Genomic DNA, 21,805 nt, shown 5'->3' with positions numbered 1-21,805 from the left:
GCATAGAAGCGTCTGCAATTATGTTTGACTGGTATGAAATCCATTACATTTGCATTCAATTCATTGCTCCAAAACATGCAAGCAACTTTAGTTAATATTGAATTTGCTTTTTAACCCAAATAATTTTCTACTGTGCTAAACAAAGTAGTTGAGAATACATCACTCAGTGCAAAGTTTCTTAGCCATTCCTTGGCTAGTGTTTCTCCTACTAACTTGTAGAGGAGAAAGCTACTACAATTTGCAAATGCGAAACACAGAGCAACCTCCTTTCTGAATATATTTAACATGCAGAAACCATTGTCATTATGGATGAGGGAAACAAAGTACTTAATTGGAGGAGTTCAGTAAATACAGCAGCAGTGAGACCACTCCTGGTTAGGGCATACGAAGCCTGCCCAAACAAGCAAACTGTGCACCTTCAATTAATGGTTTCGCCCATTATTGAAATGGAGTGACTCACTCATCTCATCCAGATGCCTCCTTCTGGGGTCAAACTCTTCAAGACATCAAATCAGCTGCCCCACAGCCCTCAGGCTCTGTCTTTGCTGGAGAAAGGATTGGTTTCAAGTGGCCTGTTGTGCAACCAGAGAGGTTGCAGTGGGATGCTGGAAAGTCTCCCACCTGACCCATGAAATGCCTTATTTGTGACTTTTGGGTATTAGTGTTTCAACACTGCTTCCCATACAAAATTAGTCTTAATGTGTCCTATTTCATTAAAAGGTCTTGCTAGACAAAAATGCTGGGGCCCTTCATTAAGCATGGCAACGTTTTTCACACCTTGAGGAAGGAGGTGTTGGCTGCCACTACTTGTTCTGAGGCAAGATCAGTCTGTGCCATACCTCTGGTAGGATGCTGCATTTACAGTTACTTACCTCAAGGTAAAGAATTAGCTTGTTTTGCCAGGGATTACGTAGCTTAAAAATGTCATTCACATGAGCACGGTCCTGGTAAGAGATGAATTTTAAGTGTCAGACTTGGCTAGCCAATGACTTCTCTACTTATTTACCTCAAAGCCTGTGGGTGTGGGGTGCAGAGGGACTCCTTGTTTTTGTGTGACACAAGGGTCACTCTCAGGGGTCACTGCAGTAGCATAACCAGAGCCCGGCTTGCAAAAGGGACTGACAGAGGCAGAAGCTAGAGTCCTTTGGTGGGCTGATGCTGGGGCCCCTCCAAGTTTGGCAAAATAGGTTGTTGCCTGCAGCATCAGACTATCTGCCTACAGTCCTGTTGTCTACTTGCCAGAGTGTTGAGAAAGCACAGTCTTTGCAGAAAGCCAGAGCATCTGGTGTCTGTGTCTGCTTTTGGATGGTGGGTGAGGTCCTCTTGGAAGTAGCAGTCACTGCCTCACTCCTTAGCACCAGCAAAAAAGGCAGTGGCTTGCCAGAACTCTCTTAGTGCTTTCTTTGCCAGCCAAATCCTACCCCTTCCCCTCACAGGAACTACCCAGACCCCACCCCTCATCCTTGGGCAGCAAAATTCAGCTCTACCCACACACTGCTTTGAGCTAGCTTTGAGTGAGTGAGTGAGTGCATCATGATAGGTGAGAGGTAACAACTCCAACCGATGCCAAGCTTGCAGATCTTCCAAAGCCACTGCTGTGAGTCGAGACTTGATGTGCTGCGAGTGCAGCTCAGGTTACTATAGCAAATCCTTAACAGTTTCCTGCCTAGCTGAGTCTTCTGGAGTCTGAAGCATTGTAACCTCATAAAAGCTGGAAAAAGCTTGAACTCATTCAAAGATTATTTCACACCACCTACAGTACTCTATGAAGTCAGACATGCTGTAACATATAATTAACGATATGTTTGGTGGTGAGTCACTGAGTAGTCTAGCAAGCTCACCTTCAACCAGTCTGTGTGTGGGAGTCCTTACCCAGCGACACACCCAAACTGAGCATTTTAATAATTTACCACATTCTGAGCTTGGAAGAGTAGTTTTTGTTGCTTAATTAAGCAATTAAAAGAAAATACTTAAAGGCTTTGCTACCTGTTAGGGAACAAAGCTCCACCATGAAGGAGAAGGTGGGGGAGAACCCCAAAAAACTATTAGTTTGTAATACAATTTTATATTACTTTCTTTGGTGTATTCAAGAAAAAGGTCAAGAGATGGGAGACTGCACCTTTGTGTTATATTAAACAGTCACTTGATAAGGTAGATGAACATTTCTTGGACTGAAATGTGGCATTACCCTTTCCCAACTGCATGTCCTCCCAAACATAAAGTTGAGAGCTCTCGTTATTCTTATTTATTCTCTAGAATGTTTAAGGGTTGCAGAAAAAAAAGCAGCATTTTCCAGGGAATGAGCAAAGATATGCCTATCCAGCTTGTGACATGGTGGTGGGAGACACGGTTTTGATACCCAGTGTAGAGAAGGAAATTGCATTTGCATCTCAATGTGATCTGGTATCCTTATCCCTTCTCTGACAAAAATCACAGTAAGAATCCTAGTGAAGAGCAAGAGTTGGACAAACTTGCATAATACTTCTCTGATTACTTTTCCAGCCTCCAACTATTTTCAGCTCAGGGGATTTCCTGACATGAATGAATGAATATGATTCATGATGCTTTAGCAACTTTCAGTGCATCATTCTTCTCAGTGCTTATCTAATCTCTCCTTGTACCTGTCCAAACCTTTTGCTTCCACAACAACATAAGCAACAAACTCCACTGACCATCTACATGTTGCAAGAAGGATTAGGCCTTTCTTTCTTTTGAATCAGTCTCTGACAGTTTTGTTTGGTGCTTCACAGTTTTTGTGGTGGAAATGACTATGTCACATCCTGTCTGCCTGCTCCAACTTTATTAGATGTCCCTTGGTCAGCTCCTTCCTGGGATGAAGGCTCTCAGCCTCCTCAGGCACAAAACCAGTTACCATGAATTGTCCTTGTTGCCATCCTCTGAGCCTGTCCTACTCCTTAGACACCTTTCTGAGGGGAGGGCACCAGGATTCCATGCACTACTCAAAGTACTGGTGAACCAGAGGGTTATGGAATGGTCTAATGAAGTTCTGTGTTCATTCGCTGTTTCTTTCATGGCAATCTCTAATGTTTGATTAGCTGATGGTTTTGTGGAATAGTCCACGATAGTCCAAAAGTCTCATGCCTGAGTAAAAACAAGCTGTTCAGAAACTGTAATTTCATGTACGAATTTAAGACTTGTTTAGCCTGCGAGCATCTAATCTAACTTTAAATCTAATCTGCATTGACTTTCAGCTGCCATGCTATTGCCCAATCCCTCAGCCCTGTGAGGGCCATATGCAATTCCTCACTGGATGTTCTTTTCCCAGTACTCTTCTAGTAGCATATGCTCAGGAAAACATCATACTTCACTGCTGTGCCAGATTGTTCACAGATAGGTTGAAGAGCACATGTCCCAGCCTCACCAAGATGCCTCTGATGTGAGCACTGACCACCAACACATACTTTCTGATGCCTATCTTGGCTTGTCCCAGCTCATCCAATATTAGCACTGCTGGGATCAAAGCCAGGTGTTGCAAGCCCCCATTCAGGGAGTGCAGATCATACTTGGTCCTTGTCTAGACTTCTCCATTTCTAGGCACACAGGGTGGTACTGTATATAAGTGTGAGGCAAGCAATGCCTAAGCTGGCTAAAATCTTTTGGAGAATGCATCTTATTCCCCCATTTGTTATAAATTCATGTAAATGTGCAGGTGTTCAGTGAACCGAGATGCCAGTGGGATTGTCTATGCCGTGCAATAGGGAAGAGCAATAATCACACATACAAGTGAAGCTTTGAATTACGAAAGTGCAGTATTTGGAAATAGGGTGTTTTACCAAAAAAAGAGCACGCAAGACTAAATGATACTTGAAATTAGCAGCAGATTATGGGCCAAGCATGCAAATCCGCCCACATCTTATTGAAGCGTAACTGATATCCCTCTTCCGGCAATTAGGCGAGTTCCGCAGAAGAGCTGTGCTGGATCAGGCAGCACAACAGTCTGGTACGGCCAGGCTGCTCCAGCTGCCTGGGAATTAGCATCCTGCCACAAGGATCTCCTTCATGCTCTGGCAGCGGGAGCTGCCGTGCCTGAGCCGGGGCAGGGGCTGGCTCCTTCCAGCTGCTTTTCATTGCTGGGATTGTCTCTGCAGCAGGCACTCGGCAGGGACAGATCCCTTTGTTGCTGCAGAGCCCCTGATGGACAGCCAGCCTTATGCATTCACACAGAGCACTGTGTACCTAGGGAGCTCTGCCAAAGGAGGATTTTCCCCATGGAAGAAGCCCAACTCTTTTTATTCAGTGCCCTGCATTGACCTAGTGTTTTTTCTTCAAGGTTGAGTGTCAAGCCCCACCAGCAACCTTCCTTGGGCTGGGTCAGAGACACACACAGGAGTGAATGTCCTTTAAGGGAAGTTAATCCACAGGTGGCTCCAATGGCTTGGGATGGCTGTGAAGTCCTGTCCCTGCCCCATTTCTGATGTCCCCAGCACACGGCAGCTCTGATGTACTGCTGTGGTTGCACTCCTGGCTCTTTGCCCTGTTAATGCACCAGTACCAATCTTCAGCATCCCTCCCTCCCTCAGTTCTGATGGAAGCAGGTCATGGAGGCTGCCCATACCCCTCTTCATATTTTTTTCCTTCCGCACCACACGAATTTTCCAGATGTGGCTGCCACTAGAAATAAGCAGTTGAATGAGCACTTGTCTGCGGGTGACTCATTCTCACCCTGTGAGGGGCTCTCTTGAGGGTGTGGATGTGAAGTCTCACTCCCTCCATGAGCAGCCTGCAATGATGTCAAGCTCATCATAGTGAAAAAAAGCCTCCTGCTCTGCCTGAAGCAGTGGCAGCCAATGTCTGCTGCTCCTCATCTAAAGCATATATGGCAAAAAGAACTCCCTTTTTGGTCATGGTTTCCAGTTCCATCAGGATGATGAACTCCCCCCTTTTCCTGGTGATGCATGGGAGGGGGTGGCTATCCACTCAAGTTTTGTGTTCTGTGTCAAGAGACAGAAGACACTTATCCATGTCTTTGTGTGATGTTTCTTTCCATGGGCACAGGAGTAGGAGCTGTAGAAAGGAAGACTTGGGGAAGTTTTGTTTTCCTCTCAAAGGCATGGATAATGTGATGGGTGGTCCTTCTTCCGTAGTGCTGCCTTGAAGTCTGCTGAGCACTGGGTTGTCTGAGTTTATGTGTGTTATTGTGCTGTTTCTTGCCCTGGGCTGGGGAAGCCGGACTAGCTCTGTACATTGGCATGAACATCCTAGGAAATGTGGGAAAATTCTGTACGCTCAATAAGTCTTTTTTTGGTTGAGGCTTTTGTGGGTTTTGTTTTTTAAGAAGGCTTGGTGAAATTTTGTGCTTGGGTTTCTTAGGGGTGTTTTCAGTTGGTTTTTGGTTTTGGTTTTTTTGTCTTTAGGCAGAATCTCCACAGTATGGACCAGACCACAATGGGTCAGAGATGAAATGCATTCAGTAAGGCAGTAAAACAGAGTTCCTTGAACAAAACTATCACTAATTTACAATAAGTTATGCAGTAAGTTTATATATCACTAAGTTACCAGGAACACAGTGGTCATTGCTCAGCTTCTTACAGACCTGATTACCAGAGCCCAGGGTTTGGCATAATGATTTCACCTGAACATTCTTTTTTTCACTTCAGTTTTTTGCTTTGCTTTTCTTTTTAACTCACCAGCTTTTTTTCACCCATAGCTGCCCCTCTAAGGGTATGAGGGGATAGTGTGGCCAAACTGCAATCAAAGAAATATTTTGAGAGTCCTCTCAGAGCTGTTTAAGGAATCTGGGCCGACTATGAATGCCGGCTTTATGCAGCACAGTTTTGAAGTAGGAGTGAGTCACTAAAAAACAATCTGTGCTGTCTCCATGTTCAACTTTGACTTTATTAAGAAAAAGAGAAAGAAAACAAACACAATCCCATTCACTGCTGAAATACACATTGATCCTTTAATCCCCAGGGAATCACTGGGAGCTGCCTCCTTCTCGAAAGAATCGCCGTATTGACGCAACGTTTAATTGTGCAATTACACGCGTGTGTTCTTCTCCTGGGCTTTGCAGAGCCGGGCTCTGTGGCTGGAATGCTAATGGGGAAGCCACTGATACCATCTCGTGGCACATGCAGCCTGAATGCAGCCTCCTGGCTGGCAGCAACCCCTAGGTACCGGCCTCCATGGTCTGTCCCAGGCTTTTCAGGCAGGAAATCAAAGATGGGAATTGCAGCTGGGCAAGAACTGGAATTTGGGCTGGAGCCCAAAACTGTGTCCCCTCTTGGTTTGTTGTAGCTGCCCTTGGTGGAAGCAGGAGGTTCCAGTGCCCAATCCCTGCTCGGCGCTGCCTGAGGGTGGTGGCTGGCAGGTACCAGCTGGGATTCTGCTCAGGCTCCCTCTCTGTGAGCTGGGAACATGCCTGCAAATGCCTGGCCAGTGGCCTCTCTCCTGTTCCTGGTCCACTGCCTGATGCCCACATGCTGCACATGCCTTTGTGGCATTGAGTTTTTCATGGAAGTTTTGCTGAAAGCATTGCTTCAAAGCTACTGGGAAATGCTCTGCACATGTATTTGTATGTATGTGTGTACCCATATACACCCACACGTGCTCGTTTGGCCAGGGCCTGCTTTCCACGAGCTGCATTTGCTGTAAAGTTTGCCAGGTTATTCGGATGCTTCACATGTGCCACCTCTGACTTCAGGGGCATGTGACAGGAGCTGGAGAGCCTCTGTGAGCCCTTGCTGTGTTACTGTCATGTCTTGATTCAGAAATTGAACTCTGGTTGCATTCATTTGGCTCATACTAATTGACCCTGATGGGAGCAGGTTGTGAAGGAACATGGAGTAGCTCCTCACTTTGCTGCCCTTGGGAGGTGTAGTGAAGGTTGGGATTTACCTGCCAGTAAATACAGGGGCTGGCTAAGAGTTAGATGGGAAGAAATGCAACCCTCCTCCAGCTGGCTTTGGATCCTAGGATTTTTTGGGGGTTAATCGGTTTACCAGTACATTTCTATTAGTGGTTTCAGCATCAGTTCTGCTTTCCCACCAGCATTAAGGATGGAGTTTCCAGATGGGTAATCCTAGCTGTCAGCCTCTCGTCCGTTTTCCATGGCCACAGGCTACCAACATGCCTACATGCCACACCATGGGTCCTGTGGCACGTGGCCATCCCACTTTTTGAAACCATTTAGAACTCTTTAAAAGGTTGCTTTTAATGCATCCACCACATTTTACCTATTGGCTTCAGGAAAGTGAAAAGGAGAGGCTTTTGTAGGTTGTGAAGCAGTGCTTGGCTGATGTTACAGATTCCTGGCCCCCAGGTCCCTCTGCTCATGTTCTCTTCCTGTTTCTCTGAAAGTTTTAAGTCAGGACAAGCTGCAGTTAGTCATGTTGGCAAAAACTAGTCCTCCTTGAGCCTAGTTCCTCCTAGTCCTAGATTCAAGTGTTTTCCCACTACAGCCAAAATCTTTGCATCCTCCTGAAAGCAGGATCTTGGCACACATCAGTCCCATGCAGGATAGGAAAATGTGCTTTATTCCTCTGTTTCATGGCAAGACTGAAAACACAAAAAGAATAGTGGGCAGCTGTGGTCTTAGCTGACAGCTGAGAGGGGCTTTGCTAGCAGAAATCCCCAGGGAAGACCAAGGAGGCTGCTGACAAATGTCAGGAAGGGGCTCTCGCTACAGATTAAAAAGCAGAGGAATTATAAATAACATGCTGAAGTACACAGATAAAGTTACCCAAATTATTCTGACCATAAAGCCCAGGACAGTAAAGGCCCTTAATCTCTCATTAATCAACAAGAAGCTGGAAGAGGCCATACAATGAATTCAGCTGCCAAAGCTGCTGTGCCCTTTTGCTCCCTTTAATTTAATTGTATTAGTCCTGCCCGCAGCCTTTGTTCTTCCACCCTGCTCAGGAAATCTGCTGCTGGGTTTGGCAGGGCTCACTCTGGTTCCACATGGCTGCTTTGTGGACAGCCAGGAGGGATGAGGGGGAGAGCAGGAAGGTGAAGAGGATGGGAAAAGGTCCCACGGGAGCAATCTGCTTGATGTACTTCATTTATCTTAATAGTGCCATTGCATCCCTTCCTGGTGAAGCTTCCTCCTGATAAGCCAGACAGACAAAACTGAATGCAAAAGGATTCTGGCTGATATCAGCAGAGCTGGGAGTTCATGTCTGAATTTTAAAATAAAAAAACGGTCGAGTGACCACGAGCCAGCTCTTGTTCAGCAGGAGCTCCTAACCCAGCAAAGCATTTCTACCACCAGCTCCCTTGGTTTCACTTCATCTCTCTTCAATGAGCCAACAAACAAATGCAAAAGGTGGTTTCCTGGACACAGGTGAGTTATGTCAAATTTCAGCATTCGGCCCTGCTGAAGGATGAGACAGCAGAGCAGCTACCTGGAGGCTGTACCTTCCTCACCTTTCCATCAAGGAACAACAGTGCTTCATGTGTGGAAAAAGATGGAGCACTTACAGAAAGATGTGCTTAGGAAGAGGGATTTTCAGATGACTTTGAATGCTTCAGGCTTGTCTGGGAAACACAGTTTTGAGCTCCATATTTTACTGGATTTCTCTGATTCCAGCAACTGGCAGTACAAAATTCCACAAAGCCATTTTATCAAGGCCAAGTTTTCCCAAATATGTAAATTGTCAAGGTTCTCCTCTCGCTTTCACAGCAGTGAATTAACGGTTCTATGCTTGCAGTGAAGTAAGCACAGGGCATTGTTTGCTTATAGTTTTGCAGAGGGATCCTTCCATCATTGCTTGCTGTAGTTCTTCTTGTATTTAAAGAGTAAAACGTTTACATTTGTATGTGGGATTCTGGACTACCTCAGGAGAAAGTAGAACTGGAAAGGAAGTTTTTCTGGCTGATGAAAAATTTTGAGATGTGTTTTTTACATATCAGAATGAAAGCTTGAAATATAGAAGCTGCCAGGAAAAAGAAACAACCAACCAAAAAAACAAAAACAAACAAAAAAAAACAAACCATAAAACCCCTGCACATTTAGCCAGCTGCAGCTACTTATTTTGGGTTATTTTATCCTTTTTATTTTCTTAATAAATTTACTTTATGTCGCAAGGCAAAGCAGAAATTCTGGATGTCTCGGATAAAAATTTTTGTCCATAAATTTGATTTCAGTAGTTTGGGAACTGCTTGGCATATAATTTTAATTTAGAAAGTGGCAATCTGCTGCACTAAAAATGAAAAGTAATGATCCAGTAAATGACTAATTTTGTGGTCTGAGTTAATTAGTGAAGCAGCTTGGTGGATAGAAGGCAGCAGGTCTAAATTACTGTGCTAAGTCCTTTTGCAGTAAGATATTATCTGGCTTTGTTGTTTTAATAATAATTAATGAGAATTAAAATATTCAGCTGGGATTTTTGCTGTTACTGTTAGCAGGAATATGCGTGTGTGTGTATATATATATTTATATTTGTTCTTTGATGCTTTTCTTGCTTGTTTGCATCTCAATCCTTGACTGTCTTGCTCTGTGACTTAAATAATACTCCAGAAATTATTCAGACTGTGCCTTTGTCTAGCATGGAGGAAACTTGAGGCTTTTACAATTAGTGCTGCTGGTTATTCCATGAAAAACATACACCGTAGTCTGACAAGGAAATCAGCAGTAAAAAGTCAGAATATCAGCAGTCTCTCATCAGCAAGCTCACAGGGAGCATCAGCTGGGGGCTCGCAGCTCACTTTTACATCTTGTTTTTGGCAGCACAGGTTGCTGAAAATGCAGGGATGGCACAGTCACGTCCAAGTCTGCATGGACCTGCACAATTCCAAAGCCCTCTCTGGTGAAATCCAGGCATTACTTTTCTGAAGTCCAAAATGCTTAAATTTTGGTGCCTTCAAGGCACTATGGTGGTCACTTTGTTTTTTGCTCTCCATGACACCAGCCTTTGGTGTTTCTGCTGGGCATTCCCACCCCAAACTTGCTTGCTGTGGTTGGTTTTAAGCACATGTTTTAGGAAACCCTACAACTAACTGGGTTCTCATGATGGAGGAGACTTTTAATGAGCTGGTTTAGTGGATAATTGCTCTCACTGTTAAAACAAGCTTCTCTGTGTTTTCAGCTTGACTTTCCTCAGTTTCAGTCTTCCAGCGCTGGACTTTGCTCTACTGTGTTTGTCAAAATTAAAGCCCTGTAGAGTGGAATCTTCCCACATACCCTTAAAGACTAGGAGAAGTCATTTCCTAATCGCCTTTTTTAAGAGGATAGTGATAATTGAGGACTAATTACGGGCTCTATTGACTTTTTGTGTTTGTGTTTTTTAGATAAGTTGTAATTGTTCCATTTTATGATTGTACAACTATAGTTAATAGCTGCTGTTCACTGTGCCTACATCCAAGGATGTGGCCCCACTTCTGTCTGGGGCTCTGAGGGACAGTTGAAGGGGTATTGGTTTGGTTTTGGGCACCTGTGGAGAAAAGTAAGTGCATCAGTCAAAATGCTGTTTACCTTCTCAGAAAGTTTTGTAATCATGTTTTTTATTTTTAATGCCTCCTTTTCAAATGGTATCGTGTCTCTGATGGGTTTAGTTCTGCTTGTAGGCCGTATTCTACCATCCTTAATCATCTGGAGTACTTTCTTCACTTTCCCTAGCTTCATTTGATTTCACTGAGAAATTTCAAGGAGTGAGATGATTACTTAGATGAATGAAATTGGGGATTAGACGGGGATTAGATGGATTCTAATAAGCAGATGCTGTGCTTTCTGTGGGAAGATTTCTAAGCTTCATTAAACTGAAAGAGATCTTTTTCCCCTGACACTTAGGATTTAAAAACATTGTATAATACGCTATTATTAATAAAAATTATAAACTATCTTGATGGCAATATCCATCTTTTGGTGAAATTTCTTACTGTGGTCATATCCAAACCCTCCATGAAAGGATGTGAGTTCTTTTAATGCCTTATGTACTGTGACTTCAAGAGGAATTGTTCCTCATCCAAATGCCCAAGCCTTTGCAGGATGGAGGCATAAATATCTTGTTTATAGTATTTATCCAGTTACCTGTATTTTTTCTGTTTGCAGCATTTATTCTCCTGCGTATGTTGGGCTGGTGGGAAGTCTCATCAACACCCTGATAGCAATGGTTTGGATCCCTTCGCAGACTAAACCAAAGTCAGACCATCATGTGCCAGAGAACAGTACGTATATGGTGGTTCTGACAAATAGTACATGAAAAGGGACAGGGGATTGACATGCTGCAAGAACTGCTGAAGGACCTTGGGGCTACATTTAAGGACAAAAAGGTCCCAGCCTCAAGATGCTGGCACTTCAATGTCTAAGCTGTGCTTACAGAAGAGTATTATTCCAAATATATAGATCACTCTGCCGTGTAGAATTGCAGTCTTCCAGCCCAGACTTGTGTCTCAGAAAAGGTGATTGTGGACCCCTTGCTGGGGGTTAGTTTGGTCTGACAGGGGAGGCAACCCCAGTGTCTCAGAGGGTTCCTCCGCATGCAGATGTGGCACCAGCTCCCAGCCTCCTGAGATGTGGCTTTTGGGTGGTGAACCTGAGCAGAGTCTCTGAGTTTCTTGCTTTCTACCCTTAACCTGTATAAACAGAGTATAAACCCATATATCATCTTCTGCAGGAACATCTGGCAGCTTGTTTAGCATCAGAGAAATCCTGCGCCTGATGAAGTTTCCAGGAGTAATGGAAGTTTTCATAGTCAAGGTCTTTGCTGGACTTCCCATAGGTAAATCTCACCCATTACCCATGATTGCTGATGTATTTAAAATAGGATGACTTACACTGTAGACCAGGCTTGTCTCAAGTTACTGAAAGCACATTGCTTTTGATCACAGAGCAGTGAGGATTCACCTCCTAACTTCATGTTGGATATTTTCAGGTAGTCTCAGCTACAAGGGATCAAAACCCTGGGTCTTAATGTCAAACACACTACTTGTCATAGGCTGCATCTGGGAGTTTTGGCAAATCACTTAATCTCTCCATCCCCCCCACTGCAAATGTTTTTGCCTCTTGTCTGTCACTACTCTTAGGGCTGTAAGCTCTTCAGAGCAGAAGAAAATCATTTGTCCTCTGCCAGAGGAACTGAGGTCCTTCCTGATTTTACTTAGTGACTTTAAGTTGTACGTGTATCCTAACCTTTTTCCCAACAACTAAAAATTATTGATGGATGAGAGGGTCGGGCTGCACCCAGGGGAGCCACAGCATGTTCCTTCCCTTGCGCATTCATGGTGGTGCTTTTTCTTCTCTTCCTCATATGTTTTGCTGGGGTTTTTTGTGTCATGGTAGGAACCTGCTGCTACCTCAAACCCTTCCAAAACCCATCTGTTTCCCTGCTTCCTCTGAGTCAGTTGCTGTCCTGGCATGGTCCAGATCTCCCTATTTGCCTGACTACATATCCTTGGCCATAATTTAATAATCTTCAGTTTTGCCTACCCTCTAGCTTCTTTCCCCACACACTTGACTAGAGACAAGCTGCATGTCATTCTTGTCAGTGATGTGTAAGGACAAGGTGATGTTCCCTGCCCTTCCACACACAAAGCCTTCATGGCCCTTCTCCCAGTCAAACCCAAAAATGCAGTTTCTCTTGATGATGATTTCAAGAACTGAGTTTTGTGCACATCATAACACCCGTGTATCGTGCATCTGAACAAACTAAGACACTTCCCTTCCAAACAGGGATCCTAAGAGGGGACTTAAGGCACCCTAGCTTTTAGACTTTGCATCTTTTTCAATTCAGTTTTGTCTGGAGAAGCCCTTGAAGTTTAAATAACGTGAAGCATGATTTAAAAATCAAATTATAATTTGTCAACTTTGTAAATTCAGTTTAGAAATGAAAGTAAATTTGGCTATGGAGTGTAGCTGAGTCGGAAGGGGATGGCATTCCTGGGCTTGGTCAGGCTCATCTGTTATTCCTTGCTATGTCTCTGGGGGAACAAGTCCTACTGGAGTTGTAGAATAACATGCAGGGAAGTAAAGGATTTCTGATTTTTTTTTTTCCTTGTTGTGTGTAGGTGGTACTGGCAGAGATCACTAATGCCAGTTGGTCCTACCCCTGCCACTGGAGACAGGATTCAGTCTCAAACCACTGCTGGCTTGACCTAATAGTGCGATTTTTTTGGTTCTTAAGAAGATAAACTTTTAAAACTGTACTCCAAAAACTGTACTCTATAAAAGGACAGCATTTCACAGAATGGGAGAGATGTTTTAAGAGGGTTTTCTTAGCTGATTCTGGCTCATTTCTCAACTTAAAGCAGCATTCATTTCTCTGTTAAAAATGCCTGAGACTGGATCCATATGAGCTCTGCACAGTAATTTCCTGTGTGCTCTCTTTCTTCCAAAGGCCAGGCAAAATGCACTTTGCTTTAGTCATTCCTGCAGAAATGCAAATTCCTGCCTGTTACAGAATCCATTCTTTCTCTGTGCAAAGCAAAAATGCTCACCCAACCGAAAAAAACATCTCCTGCCCAAAACTGCAAGGCAATTCCTAGGCAAAGAGGATGGAGGCAGTGAAGCTGGGATTTAAGGCAGGCTAACAGTCTGTCACTGAATGCCTGGGAGTATTTCTGTAAGGGTAGGAGATGGTTCACTTGAGGCATTCCTGCTGTAGCACTCACACCACAGTGAGGAATGATTAAAATCCTACTGACTTCTCTTTGCAGGCCTCTCTTCTCTTCAGATCACTGACCAACTGATGGCAGCTGAAAGGGGTTCTGGCCATCACTAACTCTCTGCAGCTCACAGCTGGAGGCTGAGCTCCTCATGAGCTCATTTACCTTTCATCTCCAGGCTGCAACTGTATAATTAATTAGATTGCCCAAATTACAGACTGTTCTCTATTTACTTTGTAAACAAGTTTGTGATATACAGCAAAGAAAATCTTTTGTCCCTTATGGATCTCATTGTTGTCTAAAATTAGCTTGTTTGAGACTGAAAGAACCTCCCCAGGAGGGCTGCAGGGCTGGGAACCTCCTCCCTCTGTTGCACAAAAGCAGGGATATGGGCACTGTGCCTCTTGCAGGAAAGGAGCTGCCAGGGATTGGACAGGCAGCAGACAGCTCCAGCACAGCCGAGTTACCTTCTCAGCTGACCTGGGAAAACAGAGCCTCATTACTTTGTGGTAGATAAGGGACAGAAAGAAAAACAAGAGGATAAAAATATCAAACGTAACTCTCATTGACAAGAAATCACCAGGGCCTTGAAAATACTGAAAAATAGCTGCTTGTGTGAATCTTTGGCTGCCTAATCCCTTTGGAAAATCTGGTTTTGACATGATTGCTTTAGCACCTGCATCCCATTTTTTAAAGGATTTTCTTTCACATGTGGAGCAGGGTTTCGCAGTGAGCCTTACAGGTCTGCATCCCATCACGTTTCCAGTCCAGCGTAGGAGGGCTGGGATGAGCTCCCAGAGGCTGTGCTTGCCTTCTCACACCATCTTGCAGTAAGGATTGTTAAACTGGCCCTCCAAAACCACAGGCTGCTTTCAGACATGTCACATCGTGGTTTTTGGGTTTTTTAAATAGGGTTTGCACTCCTGATTCTCCTTGGTGCTTTTTCTCATCATTCCTGCATCTCACAAATCATTTCCCTGCCTTCTGCTGCATAATCCTTGTTATTCATCCCACTGATGCCAGGTTTTCTAAAGAGTTCACTTCTTTCTTAGACCTCCTCAAAAAAGGCGAGGTTTCTGAGGGTATTTTATGCCATTTCCATTTTTTTTCACGCTGAGCCTCTCAGTGTAGACTGAGGGTTATCATTATTTATGTGGCTGCACTCAGCTGACCTGCAGCCTACTCAGCTGGGAACCTGCTGAGATCTTTGTAAGAAATGCTTGTTTCAATGAGTATAACATCTTTTTTAGTTCAATCTGGGGCTTGCCTTGTGGGTTTCATCAAGAAATGTGTTACCAGTGGGAGAGACCCCCTTAGCTGCTGAAAGGAGAGGGTCAAAAGGGTCTCCCTCCTCCAGGTAGCTTTAAGAGACCATGCAGGCACAGGGGTGACACCCATCTAAAAAGGAGACCTTTGCATCTCCAGGGGAGCCATGCAATGTGTAACTCTAATTAAAGAGCAGAGCCTACTCCCCTGCTCTGAAAGCAAGCAGCTTGTTTGGAGGAGAAAGATCCAAATCTGCCTTAACTTGATGAGGGACTTCAAAGGGGAGAGGAGCTGTAGAAGCTGGAGCGAAGTACCAGGAAGAAGCATCAGGTATGTAGGAAGGCTGAGCCCCTCCTAGGTGGTACCTGCAGTGGGGTGCAGGATGAAGGGCGAGCGCCTGCTTCGATCTAATCTTCCTACAAGTGAAACCAAGTGTGGTTTTTCTTTCATTTCATCACGTGTGTCTTTTATAAACATGTGCAACCGTGTTGCCTGATTTGGGTGTTGTGAGTAAATAACTGGTATTTGCATGTTACCTTAAGCTGGCTTGAGCTGAGAACAATTTCAAAGTAACTGGGTAACGACGGGTACTGTCCATGGAGGGGTGTGGGGAAGCCATAGATCTTCATGAGCCCCAGCTCCCAAGCACCTTCTCCACGTCCCTCTCTCCCAACTCCATCTAGCTGGGTTGCAGCTACTCCTGTTAAGGAGTAGGACATGTCTCCAGTAGGGTTCAGGAAGGCTTTGTGGCAGGTCCTGGATGGGAGGGCAGTGCTGCCCTCCAGGAAAAGGCTTTAGGTGCTTGGAGGGAGGTTCTCCTTGCTGCAGGTGCTGCACTTGTAGTGCTGGGGTTGGGCTGCTGGATGCAGTGGAGTTGTGCTTGTTTGTTCAGGAGCGGGTCCCCTTCAGCATTTGAACCAGCAATCTGAAATCACTCTCTTCATCCTTCCAGGAAAAGCTGGCAAACCCTTCCCATGCCATGTCACCTTGCCAGGCCATCAGTTGTCTTCTCAGTCCTCACACATTGCCTCTTGGATTCTGTATTTTTCAGGAAGGAGAGGAACGCAGCTCCCTTTTTACCCAGTCTTTGTAACTCAGAGGCTCTTACAAGGAAAGTCAGGACTGCTAAAGGTCATCTGGGCTCTTCTTCTGTCCCAGAAGGATCAGTGATCTCCAACAGGCGCATTGTGGGGTTCTTCACATGCAGAGAGCCCAAATTTCCTATTGTCTTGGTCCGTCTCAGGTGCACAAGACACTAGGGGAAGCAGCAGACTCTTACCCCACACCACAATTGAAGTGCAGTGTTTTGACATAATATTTTTAATTTGATGGCTCTCTGTGTAGGATGGGAGCATGTGTGAGCATGCCTGTATTTGTGTGTGTTTGACAGTGAGGGAAGTGCACACTATTGTATTTTCATTTGAGATTGAGTGGACGTTCTCTGTTACACTTTCCAAAAATTGCCTCAGTTGAAAAGCAGAGCTGGTCTGTGCTCTTTCTGTCCATACTTTCCTGACTGCTTGTGTTGACATCGCTATCAGTCCCCACAAGAGGTTTTTCATGTGCCACCGACATCGTTGCTGAGGTGTGCAGCGAAACCACTGCACTTTGGCTGATGTCACTGGGCTGTTCCCCATGGTGAATATCTGAAGTCAGGCAAAAGGGGTGAGGAATCCAATCAGATTATTTTTATGGTTACAGTCTTGTCTGAACAAATGTTTTCTTGCCGTCTTAATGGTTAGCCTGGCTTTGGTGATACAAATATTTACCAGTTTATAATTAACAGCTGAAACTACAGCCTACATAGTCACATTATTTAAAGATGAAAGTAAGGGGGATAAAAAAGTTAACATTTAAAGATTAAATTACTACAATGACTTTGGATAGCATTCTGCTCGTGTTTATAGCCAGTGCTGGCAAACCCAGGGAGAGCTGCTGACTTGGACTGGTGGTGACTGGGAGCAGGATTTGGGCTATTACAGGCAGTGCAAGTATATTGATGTATTCTTTGCATTAACCCTCCCTCCAGGTTTGTTCATGATTATGTTTTCCATCATCTCAATGGATTTCTTTGGCTTGGAAGCAGTGGAGTCTGGATATCTGATGTCATATTTTGGTGTCCTTCAAATGGTAAGTGAAGTGCAAGTCCCTCTTTTAGATTAGCTTGCCACACTGCTACATAGTTCACTACCTTTTGGACACATGCTCTTCCAAATCCAGGTGCATTGTTGACAGGCAAATCCCAGCTCTGCCATATGGCATTTGGCTTCAGAAAGAGAAGTGACTCCAAATTTATTCTGGTTTTGGAATGGGAAGAATTTGGGGCAAGGAATGTCCTGAAAGCTTTCTTCCCCTTTTCCCTCTTTGTGGATCTTTAAGCTGTAGAGCTAAAATTTCCTTGGACTGATATGTCCTGGGTGTTTTAACAAAACTTACATTGAAGCTAAAGTGCCTTCCTTGGCTGAGGTTTTGCCTGGTGCAGGTTAGTTGATTTACATTTATATAGTAGCACCCTGTACACTCAGGAAAGCAGACAATCTTACTGGTGTTTTCACAGATCCCTTCAGTGTAGAAGAACTTGTTTCTGCTGCATGGAAACAAGCACAGCAAGCTTGTGATTTCCAGAAAAGAAAAAAAAAAACCAAACAAAAAAACAACAAAGCACAGAAAGGTGGGTGATGGAACACAGTTAAGAGACTACCAAAATAGATAAAAGGGAAAAGTCAGCTGAACTAGGCAGTAACAGGGTCAAAAATGTCCAGGGATGTGTTATAGCAGAGTGTTCCTTTTGGAGGAAGAGGCTTAATGATTTTGCAGAAAGAGCAGCAGATGGTTATGACCAAGCCCCAAGGTAGGAATGTGAATTAAGCAATATCCTGAAAAGAGAGTGGTCTTGTTATTAAATCCTCTTCATTTCCTGGATATTGCTGCAGAGTTCCTGTGGGATCTGGAGGAGCTTCTCATTTGGGGAATGGCAGCTTAAGTTGCTTCCCTTATGATTTGGATTTGGCATGGTGTTGTCAGTCACTTGGGCTCTGGCCTGGTCTCACCAAATCTGGGCATCTTGGTAGAGCGGCTGTACATCAGCAACTGGATTCTGCAGAGTAAACTGGCTGGAGCTGAGGAGATGGTGCCTTTGCTATGTCCCTCCTGTGAGGGTGGCTTTGGACTTGGTCCTGTGAACATCTCCAACCAGCTGGATGCAGTCCCATTCAGCCTCATTGGAAAGAAGACCAGTTTGCCAGTCCACAGTATGGAAACAGTGTAAAAAGTGGGGAGATCAGCAGCTGCTTTCCAAAGCAAGCTTCTGACCCAAACTCCACTGCTTTCAGAGGCTTTCCCTATGTTAGCCTTGTATGCTGCCTGCTAGACCAGGGTCTGCAGGAATGACTCAGGTTTTAGAGGGACCAAGCCACTGTCTGATATCTTCTTCCCCATTTGAATGCAGAAGGACTCCCCACATCTGGGCGTTTAACTTAAGAAACACCAGATAAACTCCTGTTACATATGTCTACACTGAAATAAAATTTGGAGTTGCAGCATGGCTGTGGTTGTTCAGAGTTGGGTAACATGGGCAGGAATAGCTCTTGTAAGGAGTGGCTTTGTATTGCTAGATGGAGCCTGGATGCTGCTGTTAGGTCCAGGATATCTGTCTTGAGGACACTGCTGTTCTGTCTGGAATATCTGTCTGCCTTCACTGCTATTGTTCCCTGGCTTAGTTTGGTTGAAACTGCTGTAGATAAGGTTACCTCCTCTGCTGTGCTGGGGCACCCCACATAGAGACACAGCCCTGGAAGATACGGGAATTACAGCATCCACTCTGCTTCCTAATGGATAATCAGATGCCAGTGCTAACCAGGGACCTGACCCTTCCCAGAGTCAAAGAGTTGCATCCCACAGAAGCCAATCATGCCTATTGCCACAGTTCAACCCAGCAGGGGCCTGCAGTCTCAGGTGAAGTATCTACTCTTCTGGGGAGTCTTTGCCTTGGGACATTTGGCACAGAAACTGGCTTTTATCAGCCAGGCAGTTTTCTTTCATCTGTCCATGTAGTTTCTATCCATGTTGCTATTCCTATTCACAGTGCATGGCTGCGGACATCAGAAATACAGGAGTGAAATGGTCATAGGGTACAAACTTCTTCATGTTGGCACTTTGAGGTTTGCTATCAGAACCCCAAAATGGAAAGGGGAAAAAATGCTCAATTTTTTAAAAGCCCAGCAGACCTGATTTTTGGCAACAGCAAAGCCATCTCACCTGAGAGCTTGCAAAGCACTGTTTTCTGCTTTGTCACTTCTTCTCTCCCCTTTATCACTGGCAGTCCTAAACTCTACTCTGGTTTATGCAGGACAAGATCCTCAAGTGGACCAAATTAAACTCTTCTTATTTAAATTATTTTAAAACATTAGAATTTGTGTCTTTACTTTCAGGTCTCCACCCACAGATATCTCTTGAGGATGGTGTCGGGGTTAACGTTTTATGTCTGCCTTCTGTTTGGGTTGCTGTAGCATGCAGGGAATAGAAGTGTGCTGGCTCTGTCCTGCTGAGCCCCAGAGCTGCTTGTGTGCCTTCCTGCTGCCTAAGCTGGCATTTCAGATGCATTTGTTTCTGCAGTACAGCGAATTGATACTGCTGAGATACAAATGCAGATTAAGGTGCAAGTGAATTCCACCAATCTGAGTAGGTGAATGATGATTAATATCTGCTGACTGGCTTCCCCACTTCACTGAGTAAATTATAGCTTTATTCATAAGGAATATAATATAATTTTCAAATTATTTCATCAACCAGATCCTCAGCTTTGGTTTTTTTTTTTTTATTCCTTAGTTTGCCTTTCTGTAAATCATTGTAAGGATTTTCCCATCCTCTTGGACTTGCCCTGAGCCCTCCTGTTAGAGGAAACCTGTCCCCCATGTTTGTATCTCTTCTGGGACTTGAAAAAAGGTAGCATTTAAGGACTTTTATAGCTGGAAGGGGACATCAAAGAAATTAAGGGGAAAATTATTTATTTGTGTTATTGTAGTTTTTATTTTTTAAATTAAATATTCTCAAAACTAACACATTCCTCTTACAGAAGGCAATGTTGCACTCCCTTTCCCAGCCCAATCAGCAATTCCAGGATGACTCAAACAGTGATGGTGTCTTCCTGCCTTCCTCTCCCACCCCAAGGATATTATGCTCCAATTGCTTAATGTAGTTTTTCAGCTTCCCAACCTCATTTGACCTGCTGTGGTGAGAAGTGGCCAATGCACTGTAAGAATCTGTTTCTTCTTATTCCTCTCATTCAAGCCAGCTGCAGAGTACCTAGAGAGGAGATTTTGAGAGGCTTTGAGTCAGTCCTCCTAATTTTAAGTAGGCAACTGAAGTCCTTTGTCATTGCTATCTCAAACAGCTCTTTGCATGGGGAATCAGCACAGAATCACAGACCCTGCAGGAGGTGAGGGGTTTTCCCTCTTTGCAGATGGAGGATGTTAGTTTAGGCACACCACTAATTCAGCCATCACCCAAGGGATCACATCCAGAGCTCCTGAGCCTCATCTCATCATGTGGTGAGCATCATCTAATAGCAGGGGATATGGGAAAGTGCAGTGAGGGTGGGAAGGAAGGTCTGGGTCAGGACAGAGCCAGGCAAGGTCAGAAAAGGGGAGGCAGTGGGACAGCATTGAGACAAAGAATTGTCTGATGAGGAAACAGAGTTGTGGCTTAGAAAATGGAATATGACCAAGGCTGGAACAGACTGATGGGGAAATGAAAATAGCACATGGGGGTTACTCAAGCAGTCCAGGTGTCTGCAGGGATTCTTGATGCACCCTGAAAGTGTGGGGCCGTCTGATGAGCTGGGACTGTGCCAGCTGAAGAGAAGTCATATGGGAGATAACAAAATGAGGAGAGGAAGGCAGACAGCAGGAGAGCTGCCTCTGCACCAGGCAGCCTGCACTGCAGAGATTCCCTTGCTCACGATATGCTTGAAGCATCTTTATCTGATCACTGATAGGTCTCCAGGCAAGAGGTATGAGAGCCTGTCAGGGACACAATCCCTCTGTCCTCCAGGGCTGGGCTTCCAGAGTCCTCTCATCTGAGAAACCATGCGAATGAAATTTCCCTCATAGTGAATGCCTGGGAGTGTGAAATGCCATTCAATCTCCCTCCAGAGAAGAATGAATTTCATACTGGTTTAAAATAATTTAATCTCGTGTAATGGGCAGAAATGAGCCTAGATTCCTTTTGTTTTTTTGGAGTTTGCAAGTGTGATAGCATGGAGACCTTCCAGGTGTAGTATGTGGCTTGGAAAGTGCTGCTGGAGGATTAGGCAAGTGAAATACCTGGAGTCCCTGGCTGTATCTCAAGTCACATCTGATGCTTAGATTTCAAACCACAGTAGGGGGTGGGGGAAACTTTCCTTTAAGAACGTTTTCTCCAAAAAAAAAAACAACCCAAAGCAAAATGCACCAAACAAAACTCTGGGTGGGACAAAGGGCTAGATATTTATAACCCTGAGGATCAAGAAATCATAAGACATCTGTTCTATTTACTGCATTTAAATTTGTATTGTTATACAAACTCCACCTCTAGCTGTGCCGCTTCTGGAGGGACAAGTTGGTACGGAGTGATCCTGAAAAGATGAGAGAGATTCCTGGAGGAGAGATTTACATTGCGTATCATCTTATCACCAGTCTGTCCCTCTCGCTTTTTTTTCCCCTGCACAGCAAAAGAGATGATTAAAGAGCCAGGGTTTTAATTACAGCCAGGTATGCCTAGGGGGAAAACCCACTTTGTGAAAGGACCTTGCAACAACAAACAGAAAGTTCTCCAGTTTCCTTGCTTTGAAGGATTTATATCTGTGGAGGGGGGTGGGTTGGAGGGGGAAAGAAAGTGATTAGGCTGGAGTTTGCAAAACACACCATCCTCTTCCCCGTTTGGCAAAGTGCTGCCTTCAGCAGTTTGGTCCTCACCATCAGCCCTCCTTCCAGTCCCACCG

General features: G+C 44.5%; 1 protein-coding gene across 2 annotated transcripts in view; it reads left to right on the top strand.

The window, feature by feature from the left end:
* SLC22A18 (solute carrier family 22 member 18) overlaps positions 1-21,805 on the top strand; it is a 70,426-nt gene that overhangs the window by 35,451 nt on the left and 13,170 nt on the right. For both annotated transcript variants that reach the window (XM_042038533.1, XM_042038532.1), the window contains exons 5-7: positions 11,009-11,124; positions 11,574-11,678; positions 16,856-16,956. In XM_042038533.1, the coding sequence (XP_041894467.1) occupies positions 11,009-11,124; positions 11,574-11,678; positions 16,856-16,956 (322 nt within the window). The remainder of the gene's footprint in view (positions 1-11,008; positions 11,125-11,573; positions 11,679-16,855; positions 16,957-21,805) is intronic.

This window comes from Corvus kubaryi, unplaced genomic scaffold, assembly GCF_017639235.1.
Source record: "Corvus kubaryi isolate FWS band 111438036 unplaced genomic scaffold, C.kubaryi_AGA036_p1.0 37392, whole genome shotgun sequence".
In the NCBI taxonomy this organism is placed as follows: Eukaryota; Metazoa; Chordata; class Aves; order Passeriformes; family Corvidae; genus Corvus; species Corvus kubaryi.
Note: the sequence above shows the minus strand (reverse complement) of the source record. Positions and strands in the feature narration are given on the sequence as shown.